General features: G+C 36.9%; 1 protein-coding gene across 1 annotated transcript; it reads left to right on the top strand.

Annotated features, from left to right (window-relative positions):
• The first annotated feature begins 48 nt into the window (after nucleotides 1-48).
• Nucleotides 49-21,262, top strand: LOC145559873 (aspartate aminotransferase, mitochondrial-like). Its single transcript, XM_081621153.1, has 10 exons — nucleotides 49-376; nucleotides 522-607; nucleotides 14,667-14,873; nucleotides 15,015-15,120; nucleotides 15,223-15,327; nucleotides 15,422-15,594; nucleotides 17,772-17,931; nucleotides 20,437-20,532; nucleotides 20,642-20,736; nucleotides 20,833-21,262. The coding sequence occupies exons 1-10, from the start codon at nucleotides 176-178 to the stop codon at nucleotides 20,900-20,902; spliced, it is 1,299 nt and encodes a 432-aa protein (XP_081477279.1). The 5' UTR covers nucleotides 49-175; the 3' UTR covers nucleotides 20,903-21,262.
• Nucleotides 21,263-22,063: the final 801 nt, after the last annotated feature.

Here is a 22,063-nt window from a genome sequence, read left to right as displayed (position 1 = left end):
GTTCCATATCGTTACTCAAACATTAAAGTATTCCCACTTTCTCATTTTCCAACACAATAAGCCCAACAACACAATCCGTTAAATTAAATCTGAAAAAAACCCCACCATTTTTTGTCATCGTCTTCTTAGAATCCACCACCATTTTCTCTCTCAAAACCTTCAAATTTATCCAAAAATGGCGGCAGCACTACGAGCCACATCCTCCGCCATTTCACGAGCAGTCACCTCCAGAACTCCGCCGTTGATTGCCGGAGCTCGGTGGTCGTCGTCGTCGACGTGGTGGGGTCACGTGGATCCGGCACCCAAAGACCCTATTCTTGGTGTCACCGAAGCTTTCTTGGCCGATCCTTCTCCCAACAAAGTCAATGTTGGAGTTGTATGTTTTTTTTTTTTTTTTTACTTAGCTTATAATTCATACATGGTTCGATTTGTTTTTTTAATTTTTGCTATTTCTCAGAATTTAATTTGATTTTTGTGATTTTTTTGGTTTTGGGGTTGGTTTTATTCGAATGAATTTTCAGGGTGCTTATCGAGATGATGATGGGAAACCTGTTGTTTTGAATTGTGTACGAGAAGCTGAAGCTAGAATTGCTGGTAATTTAAACATGTAAGTCCCCTGTTTTTGAATTTCAATATTTTGTAATCTATAAATGTTTATTTGCTATGAAATGTGAATTAATGTTATAGTTTTTATTTGATGCTTTTGGAGTTATGATGCATGTGGGGTAGCTTAGACGAGGAAACTCGAACAAGTTTTGTCCAATTCTTGTTTTTAATTAGTATAATTGGGAGATGTTTAATAGGATGGGTAGCTTATACTGTTTTTTGTAATGATAAGTTAGTGAAAGTAATTTGAAGATTTACAAACATGTACTATCTCCATTAGCTTTTAGTTGCAACTTTGGGTATTATTTACGAGATATAAAATATTCCAAAATTGCAACTAGAAGTTAACGGAGGTAGTAATTTGGTTTAATTGAAGCTGGTATAAATACAGTAAGCTTTCAACAATAGATTTTTTGTAATTAGGTTTATTTAATTTTGTATTTCCATTGTTATTTCAAATTTTTAGCTTATGTAGCCAACCACACTTATGGGATTTAGGCTTTAATTGATTGATTGTTACTTCAAATACCCATGGATCTTAGTTAAATTAAGGTGATAAACTAGTGGAAATGTGCCCTTTTTTCCGAATGAGATAGAAACATTGAAAACCTACTTTAGAATCTGGTAAAGAACAAAGCAAGGGTCGTAAATAAGAGGGAAGCTTTTGTATAGCAATTCAATACGGGTAACTTGACCCATTGAAGTACTTTGACTACTTTTGTGGTTTGATATTTGTGTGACTTTGCTTTAAGGTATGTGTAATCCATCATAGGTGCTCCTTGATTTCATTCAAACTTATGCTAGAAATTTGATTGTTTTTTTGTTGTTGTCATTTTTTGTTCTGTATTATCTGGTGTTGGCCTGTTGGGTACTAGATACGTATTTAGTTTACACCTCTTTTGGATTCTCCATACAGCAAAAGCAATCTAGTAGTTTTTTAGCCTCCATAAAGAATATAAATTAGGAATTGCACCTAGGGCATGCCTGGATTCCCTTGACTAATTAAGGGAGAAACAGTTAGCGGTGAAAGTTTGCTAAGGAATTATTACAAGGATAATCTTTCCTATCCTTGAAGTTTAGCAATATTCCTTGGATAAAATCTCCCTATAATCATCTTCAAGCCACTTTCATGCCTGATTGCACAAAGTTACTGCTGCTATCCCGCCACCTCCTTGCAAACCAACTCACGGACCACTGGATGTCTAGAGAGAATGAAAAATAGTTAAGGGGGGAAAAGATTACATGCGTATGGGTTGGGGGAGGGGGATGAGTAATTTTTACCCTCGTTTGGACAAGAAATCATTACTTGTTAGAAAGTTTTAGTAATTTTAGTTCCATGTCAGGCATTTTTTTTAAAAAAAAAAACAGAATTCTTTCTCCGTTGTTTTTCCCACCTCCATTACCTACAATCCAGGCATGCTCCTAGTGTTAATCATATGATCTTCAAATTGTCAGTGACTATTTGCTCCATAAAGTACTTCCTTGTGACAACTCTATCAAGGTACACAATCTGAGCATGTTACCTCGGCAATTTAGGCCTTATTAACCTGAATTCAACTTATTTCACAAAAAAATAAGTCCGTATAAATAGTCCAGGAAGTGAAATTCAGTTTAGAACCAAATGCTCTTATCTGAAATATAAATTCAACTTATTTGGTCAAACATAGTGACTATCGTGCCTTGAATGCTTTTTGTTTTGATTTTATTTTAATGAAATTGATACTTTGAAGTAATGTTGAACAATTTGCTTAATTTCTATTTATTTAACCAAAATTTGAAGCTAACCAAATTATAGACATGTGCTTTATGTCATGAAGTACTCCCAAATGAACCAACTCAAAAACATGAACTAAGCCTACAACTACACTTTGTAACACCCCCAAATTACTCTATAATATTAACAATAATAATCCAACTTTAGGGAGTAACATGGGAGTATTACCGCCACATAATTACGTAAGGCTTAACAGAGTTTTGCAGCGGAAAACAGTACTTGTCTTTTATTAATAATAATAGTAATAAGAATAGTTTGATACACTTTCAAAGTAGCTACACCACTAATACTACGTTTACTAAATTAAACTAGGTGATCACCGCCCATTAGGGCTGTTCAATTTCGGATATCCGATCCGATCTAATCCGAAAATTCGGATATCCGAAATTTTCGGATCGGAGAAATTGCGATCCGAATCCGATCCGAAATTTTCGGATATCCGAATTTTCGGATCGGATAGTCGGGTTTTCGGATCGGGTAGTTAAAATTTTCGGACAAAATCCGATCCGTATCCGATCCGAAAATTCGAAATTTTTTTCGGATATCCGATCCGAAATATCCGAAACCTTAAAAACCGGATCGGATATCCGATCCGAAATATCCGAAACCTTAAAAACCGGATCGGATATCCGAAATTTCGGATCGGATCATCGGATTTTCGGATCGGATATTTCGGACTGGATATTTTTGAACACCCCTACCGCCCATTATTCCCAATGCAGCATATAGTTCACGTTGTCCGATCGCCATCACCTATCTACTTATCAAAATGATAAGTAGGGCCAAACCAAAACAAAACAAAACAAATACGTATTAGCCAAAATGCTAAGTACATACAAATGCTAGACATGTAAAATCAATTTAATTAATTAAATATGCTTTCGAAGAGATTTAACCTTAATAAATCATAATTTATCCAAACCATTCATGAATAGAAATTCATGTATAAAAACTTGTCAAAAGAACCAATTTCTGAAATAACCAACTTTCCAAAGATAATTCCGAATAGGATGGATCAGTCCATATTTTCATAAATCATTTTCCCACCTAAGTGTGCACACCCTCCAAGCTAGTAACTCCTTTACATAGTGCTATCAAGGGGAAAGACTAGGTTATACAAAGTCCATAGTCTTCAACTTACTCCGCGTAGTGGGAGTTAAAAATCCAAAGATCCAATAAATCCTGATAAATAACTTTCCAATATCCCATACTCGGGATAAATTAAAACAATAAAACTTCCTTGAATATCAATACAAGTTTATAATCAACCATATAAAATATTTTAACATTTGAGATTAAACGATTAAAACATGCTTCACCGAAATATATTTCACTATTATTTAAATATAGTTCGAAATCACTTAACATGTAAAACACGTTGCATATAAAAGCCACTTTTTAAAAGATCTAGCCACGTGTACGTACCTTGATCCTTGCACACAAGTACGGAACTCCTAATTTCAAACCCGAAATTCCTCCTATAACAAACCAATAATCCTAATCAAATACTTTTCAACCCATAGACACAAGAACTTATATTATCGACTTTGACTAGTTGTGCATGAACAATATATTATCATAACCCTTTTATAAAATTAACACTTGTATTCATGAAATTATCTTTAATAATCCGTAATAATAATATTTATAATTTAAAAGGTAGAAATAGTAGTATCATATGTACGTAGTAGTATACAACATATATGTGTAGATAGTTGTTGCTAGCTAATAATAATAATAATAATAATAAGGAGTAGTAGTAGTAGTACGTGAAAGTGAGAGTAAGTAGTAGTAGTGTAGTAGTAGTAGTAATATTACTAGTAGTAGTAATAATCTTATTAATAATTATAATAGTAGGAGTTAAAGTGGTGTAATTGGACTTACGGTAGAAACAAGAGGGAAAGGAGGTGGCAGCAAGGTGGACGCAAGGTGGTGTCGTGGTGGCTCACGACCAAAAGGAAATGGAAGAAAGGAGGATATGAGGAGGTAATAAAGGAGGAGAAGGAATATGGAGTGAGAATGCCTTACTTCCATGGCTATTTATAGCCTCCAAAAACTTCCATCATCAATGTTGCCATAAAGGAGATGGATGGTGATTGGGTGGTTTACTTGGACTTTGACTTTGAGTGTTGACTTTGACCATTGACTTGGACTTTGACTATGGAGTAAGAAGTAGATGAGTGGTAGTTGGGTAAATTTGACCCGGAAATAAGTGTTTGACTCGGAATTTCGGGCATAATACTAAATGTTAAAAATCCGATTTTTGGTTATGACAAATTTTAACATGACTCGTATAATTAAAATCATTATAAAATATAGGTATGAAATTATCATATAAATATTTTGTATGATAAAATAATTCGGGAAATCAATTTTTTTTAGTCACTTGAAAATACGGGGTATTACAGTCTACCCCTCTTAAAAGAAGTTTCGACCTCGAAACTTAAGTTAAAAATAAGTAAAATTATTTGAATTGTTCAAATTGACTCATACACAACCTACAATGACTTGGAACGACTCAAACTACGACTTAGGTATAACACATAACAACTCAAAACTAACAAAAAAAGGGCAAAAGCGCGAAACTCTATCGCATTCTACCCCCCTTAAAAGGAGTTACGCCCCCGTAACTCGACTACTGACCTCAGAAAACAACTCTGGATATCTTTTCCTCATATCTGCTTCGGCTTCCCAAGTAGCTTCCTCGGTTTTATGGTTTGACTATAAAACCTTACTTTACTATCCAAAATCTTCACAGGTCTTCCCTCTTAAGTCAAGTTCTCGATGGTTTCCGACTGTAAAACATGAGAAACATCTGGTATGTACTTGCGAATTTGGCTCACATGGAACACATTGTGAACTCTTTCTAGCTCATTAGGCAAATCCAACTTGTATGCTACCTTTCCCACCTTTTTGATGATCTCGTACGGTCCAATGTACTTCGGGCTTAAATTCCCTCTCTTCCCGAACCTCATTACTCCCTTCATCGGAGATATTTTCAATAAAACTTTCTCACATACTTTGTATTCCTCATCCCTTCTCTTCAAATCAGCATAGCTCTTTTGACGATCTTGTGCGGCTTTTATCTTCTCCTGAATCATCTTTACTTGTTTCAACGTCTCTTCAATCATTTCTGGCCCAAGTGTAACAGTCTCGCTTATGTCGTTCCAACATATTGGGCTTCTACACTTCCGCCCATACAAAGCTTCAAATGGCGCCATCCCAATACTTGCATGATAACTGTTGTTGTAGGAGAATTCTATCAAGTCTAAATGGTCTTCCCACGAACCCTGATACTCCATAACACATGATCTCAACATGTCTTCTAATGTCTGTATTGGTCTCTCTGTATGACCATCGGTTATGGGGTGGAATGCAGTGCTCATTTACAACTTAGTCTCCATAGCCTTTTGTAAACTCTGCCAGAAGTTGGATAAGAACCTTGAGTCTCTATCCGAGATGATATCCTTCGGCACTCCATGGTATTTCACCACAAATTTCACATACGCTCTTCCCAATTGATCCATCGACCATGTACTCCTCATGGGTATGAACGTTGCACACTTCGTTAATCGATCCACTATGACCCAAATTGTATCATTTCCTGTCGAGTCTTCGGCAAAGCTTCTACGAAATCCATAGAGATCGAATCCCACTTTCAACTAGGCACCTCCAAGGATTGAACTTTTCCTTGGGGTCTCTTGTGCTCGATCTTGACCTTTTGACAAGTCAAACATCTAGCCACAAATTCTGCCACTTCCCTTTTCATATTCGGCCACCAGAATTTCTTTTTCATGTCCTTATACAACTTATCCCCTCCGGGATGCATTGAATAAAGAGAACTGTGAGCTTCCTCCATCAACCTTTGCTTCAAATCACCTCGATTATGTGGAACACACCATCTCCCTTTAAACCTCATGCTTCCATCATTGGCTATTGCAAAGTCCAATATTTGCCCTTCCTCGATCTTTTCTTTAATCTTGTTCAACTTCTCGTCCCCAGGCTGACTTTCTCGAATCTCATCATAAATCGATGGTTTGCTCAACAAGGCACCCAAAATTTTCTTTACCTCTCCTTGTTCCAATACCTCCAAATTCATCTTTTGGAACTCCAAACATAATCGATTTGGTAGGATCATCGCGCTAACTGCATGACTTGACTTCCTACTTAATGCATCAGCTACAACATTCGCTTTCCCTTCATGATACTGAATCTCCAAGTCGTAATCCTTGATCAACTCCAACCATCGCCGTTGTCTCATGTTCAACTCCTTTCGAATGAATATGTACTTCAAACTCTTGTGATCGGTGAAAATCCTACATGTCACTCCATACAAGTAGTGTCTCCAAATCTTCAATGCAAACTCAATTGCGGCTAACTCCAAGTCATGGGTCTGGTAATTCACCTCATAAGGCTTCAATTGTCTCGAGGCATAAGCAATCACCTTTCGATTTTGCATCAACACACAACCTAACCCAAACTTTGACGCATCACTATACACCTCATATTGCTCACTTCCATCAGGTGCCGTAGTCAACTTCTCTTTTAATGTCTGGAAAGCCTTCTCACACTCTGGAGTCCACTCATACTTACATTCTTTCCTCATTAAGCTCGTCATAGGCCTTGCAATTCTCGAGAAATCCTTAACAAATCTTCTATAGTAACCTGCCAACCCAAGAAAACTCCGAACATCTGACACACTCCTCGGGGTCGGCCATTCACTTACAGCCTTCACCTTTGCTGGGTCCACCGATACTCCTTCCTTAGAATTCACATGACCTAGGTAAGCTACCTCTTCCAACCAAAACTCGCATTTTGAGAATTTGGCATATAATTGATATAGTCTTTTGAGAATTTTTATATTCCACGGTATATTAGTGAAGGTTCACAAATTATTATTTGATAACTATTCCTAAATTGGAAATGGATTGGAAGGTGAATTGCACTATTATGTGATGAATTATATGGAGAAGTGTTTGTTAATTTGTATGTTATAATTGTATGCAAATTATGATAAATCTTGTGATGATTTATTTTGAGATATCACTTAGAGTTGCTTCTAAAATGGCAATTTAGAATTGCTAGTTAAACTGATGAGCGTTTAGTATTCAAGATATTTTGTGAACAGTAAAGTTATCACATCTATGAGTCTTTGTTGGATGGATGAGTAATTTGTTTGTAAATTCATGTGTCTAATTACCACATTATTCAGGATCATGTCTCTAAGGCAACGAATTAAGAAAGGGAGTAGTTCCAAGGTTAGCTCTGTCATCAAAAGGCTAACCAAAATAACCGAAAACATAGCTGGTATTGTCTCAAACCAGGGAAAAGCCCATAATGACCTTGATGCGCTTTTGGGGAAGTCTTTAAAAGAATAGTTGCGGCCAAACCACCCACTTACCTTGGCAAAGTAGACCCAACGAGCTTAGAAAATTGGGTGAGAGAATTTGATAAACTTTTTGATGCTATTAATTGCCCTGAGGAATTAAAAGTCAATAATGCTGTTTATTATCTTAGAGAGGAAGTCGATTTGTGGTGGAGTCAAAGGAGAGATGACTTGTTGAGTAATCCTAACTTTGGGTGGGCTCAATTAAAGGAAGCTTTGAGAGAGAAGTTTTACCCTGCCTATTTGAGGAAGCAGAAGTGCATGGAGTTTACGAACCTTAGAATGGGGAACATGACGATTAATGAGTATTATAGCAAGTTCATTGAGTTAATGAGATTTGCACCTGAGGTAGTGCCAACTGAGGCGCTTAAGGCCCAGAGGTTTGAGCAAGGTTTGACTTTAACCCTTCAAGGGAAATTGGGAGGAGTGACTTTTGAGACCTTAGATGAGGTTTTCGGGAAGGCAGCGCATCTTTATGGGATCAAAGGGAGAGAGCTAGAGGGAAACTATTCCGGGGAAAAGAGGAAGCCTAGTGGAGCTTTCAATGGGGGTTAGAAGAAACCCAAGGTTGAGGGGAACCCGAGTAGGAATTTTAATGAGAAAAGGGACAACAGGGGTAACTTTGAAAGAGGGAATGGGAACCGAGGGAATGGAGACAAACCCAAGAGAACCTATTTTTGCAAGAGATGTGCGAAAAACCACCCATGAAAGGATTGTGAGAGAAACCTAGTGACCTGCTGCTGCCAAAAGCTAGGCCACCGTGAGTATGAGTGTTACAAGAAGGTTTCAGATGAGCAATCGGGTAAACCCCAAGATGAGAAGAACCAACCCAAGCCAATTCAGCCTAGCGGATTCAATCCTAAGCCTGGATCCAACATCAACAGTGGAGCCACTCCCAAGGGTCGTGTGTTCGTGATGAACCGCCGTGAGGCTGCAACTGCTTCTGATATGGTCATTGGCAATTTCTTTATTTGTTCTATGTCTACTAAAGTCTTGTTTGATTCAGGGGCGTCTCACTCTTTTATTTCTAGAACTTTAGTAGATAGACTCAAGTTAGAGAGTCCGGTGTCTGTTTCCTTAGATATTGCTATCCCATCAGGGGAAGTGATGAGTTGCACTAAAATGCATCAGAGTGTACCTCTTGTTATTTCAAATGTAGAGTTTCCGTCACACTTAATCGAGCTTGACTTACAAGATCTCGATGTTATTTTGGGGATGGACTGGTTGGGCAAGTACAAGGCCCAAATTGATTGCGAGGCCCAAAAGGTCACGTTGTCTGGCCCGGGCAAAGTTAGGGTAACCTATCGAAGGGAGGGAAAGAAATCAGGGTTAAAAATCATATCTGCTTTGCAACTTAAGAAGTGTGTAGCAAAGGGACATCCACTGTATTTGTGTAGCGTCCAAAGGATAAAAGAAGGAGGTAGAGATGATGGGAAAAATATTCCAGTAGTAAATGAATTTCTTGACGTTTTCCCCGTAGAAATTCCAGGGATGCCACCTATGAGGGATGTTGAGTTTACTATAGACTTAGTGCCCGGGACAGGACCTATTTCAAAGGCTCCATATAGGATGGCCCCGGATGAGATGAAAGAGTTGAAGACCCAGTTAGACGACTGGAGAAAGGATACATTCGACCGAGTTCATCACCATGGGGTGCACCGGTGTTGTTCGTAAAGAAGAAGGATGGAAACTTGAGGCTATGTATAGATTACCGAGAGTTGAACAATGTGACAGTGAAAAATAAGTACCCTCTACCTAGGATTGGTTCGACCAGTTAAAAGGGGCGGGAATATTTTCGAAAATTGATTTGAGGTCGGGGTATCATCGTTGAGGATAGCAGAGTCGGACATTGCAAAAAGTGCTTTTAGGACTCGTTATGGTCATTATGAATTCACTGTAATGCCATTTGGGTTAACCAATGCGCCTGCTGTTTTTATGGATTTAATGCATCGAATTTTTAGGCCATACTTGGACAAGTTTGTAGTGGTGTTTATCGATAATATTTTGGTGTACTCGAAGGATCGAGATGAGCATGAGGACCATTTGAGGGCGGTATTGGCAACCTTAAGGGAGCATCAATTATATGCCAAACTCTCAAAGTGCGAGTTTTGGTTGGAAGAGGTAGCTTACCTAGGTCATGTGATTTCTAAGGAAGGAGTATCGGTGGACCCAGCAAAGGTAAAGGCTGTAAGTGAATGGCCGACCCCGAGGAGTGTGTCAGATGTTCGGAGTTTTCTTGGGTTAGCAGGTTACTATAGAAGATTTGTTAAGGATTTCTCGAGAATTGCAAGGCCTATGACGAGCTTAATGAGGAAAGAATGTAAGTATGAGTGGACTCCAGAGTGTGAGAAGGCTTTCCAGACATTAAAAGAGAAGTTGACTATGGCACCTGTGTTAGCCTGCCTGATGGAAGTGAGCAATATGAGGTGTATAGTGATGCGTCAAAGTTTGGGTTAGGTTGTGTGTTAGATGCAAAATCGAAAGGTGATTGCTTATGCCTCGAGACAATTGAAGCCTTATGAGGTGAATTACCCGACCCATGACTTGGAGTTAGCCGCAATTGTGTTTGCATTGAAGATTTGGAGACACTACTTGTATGGAGTGACATGTAGGATTTTCACCGATCACAAGAGTTTGAAGTACATATTCACTCAAAAGGAGTTGAACATGAGACAATGGCGATGGTTGGAGTTGATTAAGGATTACGACTTGGAGATTCAATATCATGAAGGGAAAGCGAATGTTGTAGCTGATGCATTAAGTAGGAAGTCAAGTCATGTAGTTAACGCGATGATCCTACCCGATCGATTATGTGTGGAGTTCCAAAAGATGAATTTGGAGGTATTGGAACAAGGAAAGGTAAAGAAAATTTTGGGTGCCTTGTTGAGCAAACCATCGATTTATGATGAGATTCGAGAAAGTCAGCCTGGGGACGAGAAGTTGAACAAGATTAAAGAAAAGATCGAGGAAGGGCAAATATTGGACTTTGCAATAGCCGATGATGGAAGCATGAGGTTTAAAGGGAGATGGTGTGTTCCACATAATCGAGGTGATTTGAAGCAAAGGTTGATGGAGGAAGCTTACAGTTCTCCTTATTCAATGCATCCCGGAGGGGATAAGTTGTATAAGGACATGAAAAAGAAATTCCGGTGGCCGAATATGAAAAGGGAAGTGGCAGAATTTGTGGCTAGATGTTTGACTTGTCAAAAGGTCAAGATCGAGCACAAGAGACCCCAAGAAAAAGTTCAATCCTTGGAGGTGCCTAGTTGGAAGTGGGATTCGATCTCTATGGATTTCGTAGGAGCTTTGCCGAAGACTCGAGCAGGAAATGATACAATTTGGGTCATAGTGGATCGATTAACGAAGTGTGCAACGTTCATACCCATGAGGAGTACGTGGTCGATGGATCAATTGGGAAGAGCGTATGTGAAATTTGTGGTGAAATACCATGGTGTGCCGAAGGATATCATCTCGGATAGAGACTCAAGGTTCTTATCCAACTTCTGGCAGAGTTTACAAAAGGCTATGGGGACTAAGTTGTTGATGAGCACTGCATTCACAGAGAACAATACAGACATTAGAAGACATGTTGAGATCATGTGTTATGGAGTATCAGGGGTTCGAGAGAAGACCATTTAGACTTGATAGAATTCTCCTACAACAACAGTTATCATGCAAGTATTGGGATGGCGCCATTTGAAGCTTTGTATGGGCGGAAGTGTAGAAGCCCAATATGTTGGAACGACATAAGCGAGATTGTTACACTTGGGACAGAAATGATTGAAGAGACGGTGAAACAAGTAAAGATGATTCAGGAGAAAATAAAAGCCGCACAAGATCGTCAAAAGAGCTATGCTGATTTGAAGAGGAGGGATGAGGAATACAAAGTAAGTGAGAAAGTTTTATTGAAAATATCTCCGATGAAGGGAGTAATGAGGTTCGGGAAGAGAGGGAAGTTAAGCCCGAAGTACATTGGACCGTACGAGATCATCCAAAAGGTGGGAAAGGTAGCATACAAGTTGGATTTGCCTAATGAAGAGTTCACAATGTGTTCTATGTGAGCCAAATTCGGAAGTACATACCAGATGTTTCCCATGTTTTACAGTCGGAAATCATCTGAGAACTTGACTTAAGAGGGAAGACCTGTGAAGATTTTTGATAGTAAAGTAAGAAGCACTAGAAACAAGGATGTTAAGATAGTCAAGGTTTTATGGTCAAACCATAAACCGAGGAAGCTACTTGGGAAGCCGAAGCAGATATGAGGAAAAGATATCCAGAGTTGTTTTCTGAGGTCAGTAGTCGAGTTACGGGGGCGTAACTCCTTTTAAGGGGGGTAGAATGCTATAGAGTTTCGCGCTTTTGCCCTTTTTTGTTAGTTTTGAGTCATTTTGAGTTGTTATGTGTTATACCTAAGTCGTAGTTTGAGTCGTTCCAAGTCATTGTAGGTTGTGCATGAGTCAATTTGAACAATTCAAATAATTTTACTTATTTTCAACTTAAGTTTCGAGGTCGAAACTTCTTTTAAGGGGGGTAGACTGTAATACCCCGTATTTTCAAGTGACTAAAAAAAAATGGATTTTCCGAAATATTTTATCATACAAAATATTTATATGATAATTTTATACCTATATTTTATAATGATTTTAATTATACGAGTCATGTTAAAATTTGTCATAACCAAAAATCGGATTTTTAACCTTTAGTATTATGCCCGAAATCCCCCGTCAAACACTTATTTCCGGGTCAAATTTACCCAACTACCACTCATCTACTTCTTACTCCATAGTCAAAGTCCAAGTAAATGGTCAAAGTCAACACTCAAAGTCCAAGTAAACCACCCAATCACCATCCATCTCCTTTATGGCAACATTGATGATGGAAGTTTTTGGAGGCTATAAATAGCCATGGAAGTAAGGCATTCTTACTCCTTATTCCTTCTCCTCCTTTATTACCTCCTCATATCCTCCTTTCTTCCATTTCCTTTTGGTCGTGAGCCACCACGACACCACCTTGCGTCAACCTTGCTGCCACCTCCTTTCCCTCTTGTTTCTACCGTAAGTCCCTCCTATATACTACTATATATATATATATATACTACTAGATTACTACTACTATTACACCACTTTAACTCCTACTATTATAATTATTAATAAGATTATTACTACTACTAGTAATATTACTACTACTACTACTACACTACTACTACTTACTCTCACTTTCACGTACTTCTACTACTACTCCTTATTATTATTATTATTATTATTATTAGCTAGCAACAACTATCTACACATATATGTTGTATACTACTACGTACATATGATACTACTATTTCTACCTTTTAAATTATAAATATTATTATTACGGATTATTAAAGATAATTTCATGAATACAAGTGTTAATTTTATAAAAGGGTTATGATAATATATTGTTCATGCACAACTAGTCAAAGTCGATATCTAAGTTCTTGTGTCTATGGGTTGAAAAGTATTTGATTAGGATTATTGGTTTGTTATAGGAGGAATTTCGGGTTTGAAATTAGGAGTTCCGTACTTGTGTGCAAGGATCAAGGTACGTACACGTGGCTAGATCTTTTAAAAAGTGGCTTTTATATGCAACGTGTTTTACATGTTAAGTGATTTCGAACCATGTTTAAATAATAGTGAAATATATTTTGGTGAAACATGTTTTAATCGTTTAATCTCAAATGTTAAAATATTTTATATGGTTGATTATAAACTTGTATTGATATTCAAGGAAGTTTTATTGTTTTAATTTATCCCGAGTATGGGATATTGGAAAGTTATTTATCGGATCTTTGGATTTTTAACTCCCACTACGCGGAGTAAGTTGAAGACTATGGACTTTGTATGACCTAGTCTTTCCCCTTGATAGCACTATGTAAAGGAGTTACTAGCTTGGGGGGTGTGCACACTTAGGTGGGAAAATGATTTATGAAAATATGGAATGATCCATCCTATTCGGAATTATCTTTGGAAAGTTGGTTATTTCAGAAATTGGTTCTTTTGACAAGTTTTTATACATGAATTTCTATTCAGGAATGGTTTGGATAAATATGATTTATTAAAGTTAAATATCTTCGAAAGCATGTTTAATTAATTAAATTGATTTTACATGTCTAGCATTTGTATGTACTTAGCATTTTGGCCCTACTTATCATTTTGATAAGTAGATAGGTGATGGCGATCGGACAACGTGAACTATATGCTGCATTGGGAATAATGGGCGGTGATCACCTAGTTTAATTTAGTAAACGTAGTATTAGTGGTGTAGCTACTTTGAAAGTGTATCAAACTATTTTTATTACTATTATTATTAATAAAAGACAAGTACTGTTTTCCGCTGCAAAACTCTGTTAAGCCTTGCGTAATCACGTGGCGGTAATACTCTCATGTTACTCCCTAAAGTTGGATTATTATTGTTAATATTAGAGAGTAATTTGGGGGTGTTACAAACAAGTTTACATGAGAGACCTTGAGCAAGCCTGCCAGTGTATTAAAAAAAAAAAAAGGCCAGCTTTCTCAACTGTTGAGCAAATCGTTCGTCTCTCCAAAATATGACTGCTATTGTTTGAATGAAAATTTGCAGTAGTTTAATTCATGGCTTAGTATGGTTGCATGCCAACATTTAATTTTCTGTTCTGGCTCATGAATTGATTACATTAAGTCTTTTCACTAAATATCTAAGAAAATATTGCAGATCCATTGACTGCCTCCTCTTATACTTTCATTTGGACAGTATTATACTATCATGCTTTGTAGTAGGCTTTTGGACTTTCTAAGAGGCATGTATTCATTTGTTTCTTGTGAACTATCTTAAAATGTTAAGTACCATACATCACTGACTCTTAAATGAATTCACCCCATTTTTTGTGGTTGACAGGGAGTATCTTCCAATGGGTGGAAGTAACCACATGGTTGAGGAAACATTGAAGCTTGCTTATGGTGAAGATTCTGAATTTATAAAAGATAAACGGATTGCAGCAGTGCAGGCTCTTTCGGGTACTGGAGCATGTCGACTTTTTGCTGACTTTCAGAAACGTTATCAACCTGAATCTGAAATTTACATTCCTGTTCCAACCTGGGCCAAGTGAGTTCAGCTCCCCTGCTCCACAAAAAAAAAAAAAAAAAAAAAAAAAAAAAAAAAAAAAAAAAAAAAATGATGTGCATATTTGAGTTGTTTCTCAATACACCGTCAGATTAATGTATTTATTATCCTATATTTGAACAGCCATCATAACATCTGGAGGGATGCAAACGTCTCACAGAAAACATACCATTATTATCACCCAGAATCAAAGGGATTAGATTTTTCAGGAATGATGGATGACATTAAGGTATATGAAGCTGGAAACATCATCCTTTCTTCACTAAAAGAATTGATACTTGTTGCTAAAGCTAAACGCTAACACTCCTTCACTATAACTCTGAATTTTCAGAATGCTCCAAAAGGATCTTTCTTTTTGCTTCATGCATGTGCTCACAATCCTACTGGGGTTGATCCTACAGAGGAAGAGTGGAAAGAGATTTCGCAACTGATTAAGGCAAGAAATTTACTGACCTCTTTCTTTGTATATTTTTTACATAATTACTCCCTTTTCCTATTGCATTATCATAAATCTTGTGGACTATTTCCAGGATAAAGGGCACTTTCCCTTCTTTGACATGGCCTATCAGGGGTTTGCTAGTGGTGACCCAGAAAAAGATGCAAAGGCCATCAGGATTTTTCTACAAGATGGTCATTTACTTGGAATTTCTCAATCCTTCGCAAAAAATATGGGTCTTTATGGTCAGAGAGTAGGCTGTCTTAGGTGATTGTTTACATACTCTGATCAATTTCTCCGTCTAGTTATGCTTTTCTCTGTTGTGCTTTATGAATCTGTGCTTATTAGTCATTTATAGTTATAGAATTGATATGTTAAAATGGAAATGAGTGAATCAATACGACCCTTGTCCATATGGCTTATGGCTCTTTTCTCGATGAGAAATTTGCTTTGGCAATTTTATTCTCTAAACAATGTCTTAGTAGACCGGAAGTTTTGAAATTCAAGTGACACCTTAGTCATTTGGAATATTAACAATGCCCAGGACTCTGTACACAACTTAATATCTTCATTGAATTGACTGTTTTACCCTTCTGAATCACCCTATTTTTATTCTTCCTCTTTTTCGAACCCAGTCTTTTGCAAAAGCATCACTTGGCAGGAATCAAAGGGATAAAATAAGCTTTCTCTCCTCTCATCCCTATGATAAACATTGATAACATCAAATCTTTGCTTTACCTTACCCGAGCAATTAAAGTTGGGAGAGGCCAATAGCCATGCTTTTTTAAGTTTCTCTGTGACTGATTATAGTAAATTCCTGGACATTTTCATACAAATTTTTACTTATTTGGATCTGATTTAGTGTGGGAACTATGATGGGATATGGAGAAAGCATTAGAGAGGATGGAATGATTTTGATTTTGATCAAGAAGCTACTTCTCAAGGCAGATGTTCAAGCAAATCTTTTAAATGAGGGCTGGATAGTGAACATGGCTATGTCTTACCAAGGAAAGAGAAGTTGAAATGGTTCAGATGATTTTAGCCAATGTTGGCAAATTAGTTTGTGGAGTTAGATACTGAAGTTCAAGGATATAGGAGAAAAGGATTTGTAGGTTAGTCATTTAAATTTTTAAGGCCGGAAGAAGACAATATTAGATCCTCTCTAATGGTGAAACTCATGTGAGTATTTTTAAGAGAGATAGAGTATTTTTAAGTGAACATGGCTATGTCTTACAAAGGAAAGAGAAGTTGAAATGGTTCAGATGATTTTAGCCAATGTTGGCAAATTAGTTTGTGGAGTTAGATACTGAAGTTCAAGGATATAGGAGAAAAGGATTTGTAGGTTAGTCATTTAAATTTTTAAGGCCGGAAGAAGACAATATTAGACCCTCTCTAATGGTGAGACTCATGTGAGTATTTTTAAGAGAGAGAGAGTATTTTTTGGAATGTATACCAATAAGTTGTATCTAAACTTAGCAACTCTAAAAGAAAGTTGCTAAGTTTAGATTCTCGACAAAAATTGTGGGGCCCTTGTCAATATTCTAATATATTTTGTAATTTACTTTATTTTTACCCTTTTTTTTTTTTGTTTTTTAATCTTAAAATATTTGATATTAAAAAAAGAAATGGATTTAGTAGGTCATAAATTGAAAGTGACATTTGTATATTTTAAGAGAGTCTCACCATTGGGAAATTAGACTTCACATGAGTTGCTAAATTAAGAAGTGGGTATGGTATCACCATTTGAGGTAAAAAACAACTCATTTTGTGTTTCAATACTAAAACTTGAGTCTCACCATTGGAGATGGTTGGAATTTTGGAAAGATGGAAAAAAAAAAAAAGATAAGTTGGATTCACTGCCAAAATTAACCTTTTCTTTTAATATTGTTCTCTGCCAAAATTAAGGAAAAAAAATGTTATAGAAGACTCAACACTGAGGGATATGGGTTATGGGGGTATTAGCAAATCAATTAAACCTTAATCCCATAAGTGGGGTCGGCTACATAAACCAAAAGTGATTATTCCGTATAGTCATCCACAAAAATCATCCTCCTCCATCCCTGAGGATCAAATACCTCGTTCTCACTTAAATCCATATGCTTCATATCCTTTCTAAGCCCTTCCAACCAAGTCATTTTAAAAGCAACTGAAAATATACTAGGTTGCTGTGCTCTTGTCTAAGTTGATAATATCATAGGTTTACCAATCATCTGTATGGGTCTTCATTTGCTGTCTTCCAGATATCATGTTAAAAACTCCAACTGCAAGACATGATGAAAAATCCGACTGCTAGGCAATGCATGTATATATTGAAACAAAATGTTGAAACAGGGAAAGCACCTAACTTGATCTCCATAGTGAGTATCTGATTTGTGATGTACCATGTGAACTTCATGTAGACTTATTCTTTTTCTCTGACTTCTTTTCTGATCCCAATTCTGCAGTGTACTTTGTGAAGACGAGAAACAAGCTGTGGCAGTAAAAACTCGATTGCAACAAATCGCAAGACCTATGTACAGCAATCCCCCTGTTCACGGTGCCCTTCTTGTTTCAATTATTCTTAGTGATCCAGATCTAAAAAATACGTGGCTCAAGGAAGTTAAGGTAAGGAATGCCTAGGCTACTTGATTGGTTGTTTTGTTCACAAATTTTGCATTATATCTTTACTGGTTACTTGAATGTCAATGCATGTAAGTCACATTGTATTTTTAATACTTGGGGTTAGAGCTTTCAATTCGGGTAAACGGGTCGGATAAGAGTGGGTCGGGTCAATTCAGGTTAATGCCGTAACCTATGCGGGTCGGGTTCGGGTTGGGTCATGCTTGAGTCGGGTCATACATTTTATCGGGTTTGGGTTAGGTAAAGGTCGGGTTAATAACAGGTTACATTTGGGTCGGGTGAACAATAGGCCGGGTTTAATTTGGATTAAAACGGGTTAGGGTGATTCTCGGGTTCGAGTCGGGTTCAGTTTAAGTCAGTAATTTGCAGGTTAGAATCAGGTCGGGTCATTCTCAAGTTTGAGTCGGGTTCGATTCAAGTCAATAATTTGCGGGTTAAAATCAGGTCGGGTCATTCTTGGGTTCAAGTCGGGTTCGGTTCAAGTCAATAATTTGCGAGTTATAATCAGGTTAGGTTATTTCCAAGTCAGGTCATTCTCGAGTTCAAGTCAGGTTATGTTCAAGTCAATAATTTGCGGGTTACAATCAGGTCAGGTCATTTCCAAGTCGGGTCATATTCGGGTTCAACTAACTATAAATAGATAATTATCATTTCTATCAAGCTAATTATTTCCTTTGACTGTAATATGTATGGCAACATACGAGGGAACTGTAGTCTATAATTTAGGAAGATAATTATCTCCTTTAACCATACAACAAATATATACTATATTTTACTCTTAAATTTGGGGATGATGCTTCTTTCTTTTCTTTTGCTGGCCTGGACCGACTTGGTCTCCCTAGACAAAATGGTTTGATCAACAATAATTAGGCGGTCTAAATTGCATTTTAAGGTGATTTGAAATCGGGTCAGGAACAATTTGCCTTGAATTTAGGTCAGGTCAATAACCAGTCGTGTTGATTTCGAGTTGGGTTAGTAATAGATCGGGTTAAATTTTTGGGTCGGGTTAGTAATAGGTCGGGTAAAATTCAGGCCGTGTCAATAACAAGTTAGTTGATTTGGGTCGAGTTAGGAATGGGTCGGGTTGATTTCGGGTCGGGTTTGTAACAGGTCGGGTTAAATTCGGATCGGGTTAGGAACGGGTCGGGTTGAATTCAGGTCAAGGTTAGCAACAAGTTGGGTTAAATTCGGGTTTTGATGGGTTAAAACAGGTTTAGGTCAATTTCGGTTCAAGTCAGGTTTGGTTCAAGTCAATAATTTACGGGTTGCATTCGGATCGAGTCATCTCTGGGTCGGTTCATGTTCGGGTTTGGGTCTCACATACTCGGGTCAATTCGGGTCTAGGGTTGGTTTTAGGTCGGGTCAGATCAGGTTTGGGTCACCATTTTTTCTGGTTCAGATGAGTCAGTTAATAATCGAGTCCGTGTCGGTATTTCGGGTCGGGTCAGCTTTTGACAGCTCTACTTGGGGTGAATGGCATTTATGGCAGTATCAGTTTAAAGAGATGAGAGACCATGCACTTGGAAAATAAGAGTAACATTGAGGGGATGAAATTTAATTACCTGTTAGAGCATTAGGGCCATGTCGTGTTAAACTTATTTTGACTTATTTCAGGAAAAAAGTTGCAGAATGGTTTAGAGATAAAATCGTCTCGGACTATTTCATACGACACTAAGTGTATTTCAACCAAAATACGTTTATTTGCTCGATATATATATATATATATATATATATATATATATATTTTCCAAGACAAAATGAGTTTTTATAAAATAAGCTGGGACAAAATATTTGAATACATTAGAATTTAGGATCTTCCCATCTAGGTTAGGGATGGAATGGAAAGGGAAACAATACTTTTAACCAAACTTAAATAAAGTTTGTGTTCAGGAATTAGGTGATGCCTAGTTAATACAAATTTAAACAAATTGAAAGTGCGCATCAAACCTAGTATTTTAGTTGCGTGTAGGGCCTTTACACCTTGCTGTAAATCTGATAGCTAGGGATGGAATGGAATTGAAAACGGGACTTTAAAGAAACATAAAAGGTAATTTGTATTGAGGAATTAGGTGACGCCTAAAGAAAATTTGCACATAATGAAATCGTGCATTAAATTCAAATCTAGTATTTTAGTTGCATGTGGGGCTTTTTTGCCCATACGAACTTGGGGAGAGGGGACTAAACACTTCAGTTAGATCAATGAAGCTAGCTCATTTCTAAGCTGCTGCTTGCATGCATGAAATGTTACATTTCTTATGTCTTGTTCAAATTATGCTTCTTTCTCTACACACCCACCCACTCACGCACATCTTGGTAAGAGAGGATGGATTGATTATATACACATATGTTGTTAGCACAGGTTACTAAAGGAGAATTCCAATATGAGATATCTTGTACCATATACCCCATGTTCTTTTCATGCCATCATCATGAAGAATTTCATTCTGTGAATTTAATTGCAATCAAGTCATTTAATAAAATGAATTTCAGGTCATGGCAGATCGTATAATTGGAATGAGAACAGCTTTACGTGAAAATATTGAGAAGTTGGGGTCACCATTATCGTGGGAACACATCACTAAACAGGTAGAAAAAGTTGTGCACTTGAAATCAGCAAAAATGATGCATTTAATTATGTTATTAAACATGTCTCATCGGTCAGAATATTTCATAAACCTATTATTTGGATGAACAGATTGGTATGTTCTGCTATAGTGGGTTGGCACCTGAGCAGGTTGATCGATTGACCAGTGAATTCCATATATACTTGACCCGTAATGGCCGTATCAGGTAATACTGTTTTACAATCAGTTTTTTCCAGCTACCTTTGCTAGTTCTTTGTGGCAAATGTTAGCTCTATCTTATGCCTTTTATCTGACGGTGCAGTATGGCTGGTGTTACAACAAAGAATGTCGAATATTTGGCAAATGCTATTCATGAGGTCTCAAAATCTTAAGGGCGTGTATTGGCACTCCAAGCGGTAGAGTTAAATGTATAACGAAGAGAATAATGTTGTATTCTTATATGCCAATAAGATAGATGTTTTAAACATCTGATCTGAAGTTTTTGTTACCCTGATAAATGAGATCAGGATAGGGGACCTTTAATGTTGTAGTGAATCGTGGGAGTTCAGTAACTGAAGATTCAACTTCAGCTGTTCTGATGCTAGAAGTTATGCTTACTAGATTTGTCTTTGGTTTTTACCCTGCAAGCCTGCAATTATGGGGAAAATGCAAAAATATTGTTATGTGTTGAGAAGCTGCAATTCTTACAGAACTTATTTCAATAAGCAGAAGCTGAACCTTTCAATCCTTTCCCTTGGGTGTTATTTTTCCACACAATTTATTTATCAACACCTTTGAGAAGAAAAATTTCAGAGGATGCACTCATACGTATAATCTTCTTACAATCACTAAAATTGACGTTTTATTGGAAGAGACACCATTATCAAAGCTTTACAAGTATTAGCTACCTCTAAATTTGTTTTAATAGTAAATTTCATTTATTTATCAAGCCCTTTATTAGTTTGTAAAGGTGTTTTCATGTCAACTTAAAACGTATTGATGTTCTACGTACCTTTATTATTAAATTTACTATGAAAACAAATTTTGGTATAAAAAATTTACATTAATGTTTTTTTTTTTGTTTTTTTTTTGTTTTTTTTTTTTTTTTGGTTATAAAAAATAGCACTATGTCTGTATACGTGGGATACTTTAATTCTCAAATTTTTAAAATCTAGTTGCTGGACATTCTTAAGAATTGGTTTCAATTGTTTTTTTAAGTAGACAAAGGTTTTTAAATATTGCATCTTAATTATTTACTTATTTCTTTGGCAGATTATTGATAATCATATAATGATGGAAGAAAATGTGCATACATGTTAGTTTTGTTTAGTACACAGTATCAATCGTGAATGAAGAACTCCTTGAAGATGTATCAAACGTATTTGGAGTTGAATTAAAGAGATTTCAATTGGAATATTTATCTACTAATATTAAAGGCAACCAAATATTACAAAGCATTTTATTGAATAAATAAGTTTGACATATTTAGATCCTTAAAAATTACGGGTTGCGGATAGATAATTTGTCTTGGAAGTGTCTCTTTTGCCTTGGCA

The sequence above is a fragment of the Chenopodium album genome, chromosome 9 (assembly GCF_948465745.1).
Source record: "Chenopodium album chromosome 9, dcCheAlbu1.1, whole genome shotgun sequence".
In the NCBI taxonomy this organism is placed as follows: Eukaryota; Viridiplantae; Streptophyta; class Magnoliopsida; order Caryophyllales; family Amaranthaceae; genus Chenopodium; species Chenopodium album.
The sequence above is the reverse complement of the archived record's forward strand: the minus strand, read 5'-3'. Positions and strand labels throughout refer to the sequence as shown.

What these genes read in the sequence shown, in the direction of transcription:
- LOC145559873 (XM_081621153.1), top strand. Translation starts at nt 176, where the DNA reads ATGGCGGCAGCACTACGAGCCACATCCTCCGCCATTTCACGAGCAGTC. An exon ending in AGATTTCGCAACTGATTAAG is followed by an intron (nt 15,328 to 15,421) that starts GCAAGAAATTTA and finishes GACTATTTCCAG; the next exon opens with GATAAAGGGCACTTTCCCTT. An exon ending in ACCCGTAATGGCCGTATCAG is followed by an intron (nt 20,737 to 20,832) that starts GTAATACTGTTT and finishes CTGACGGTGCAG; the next exon opens with TATGGCTGGTGTTACAACAA.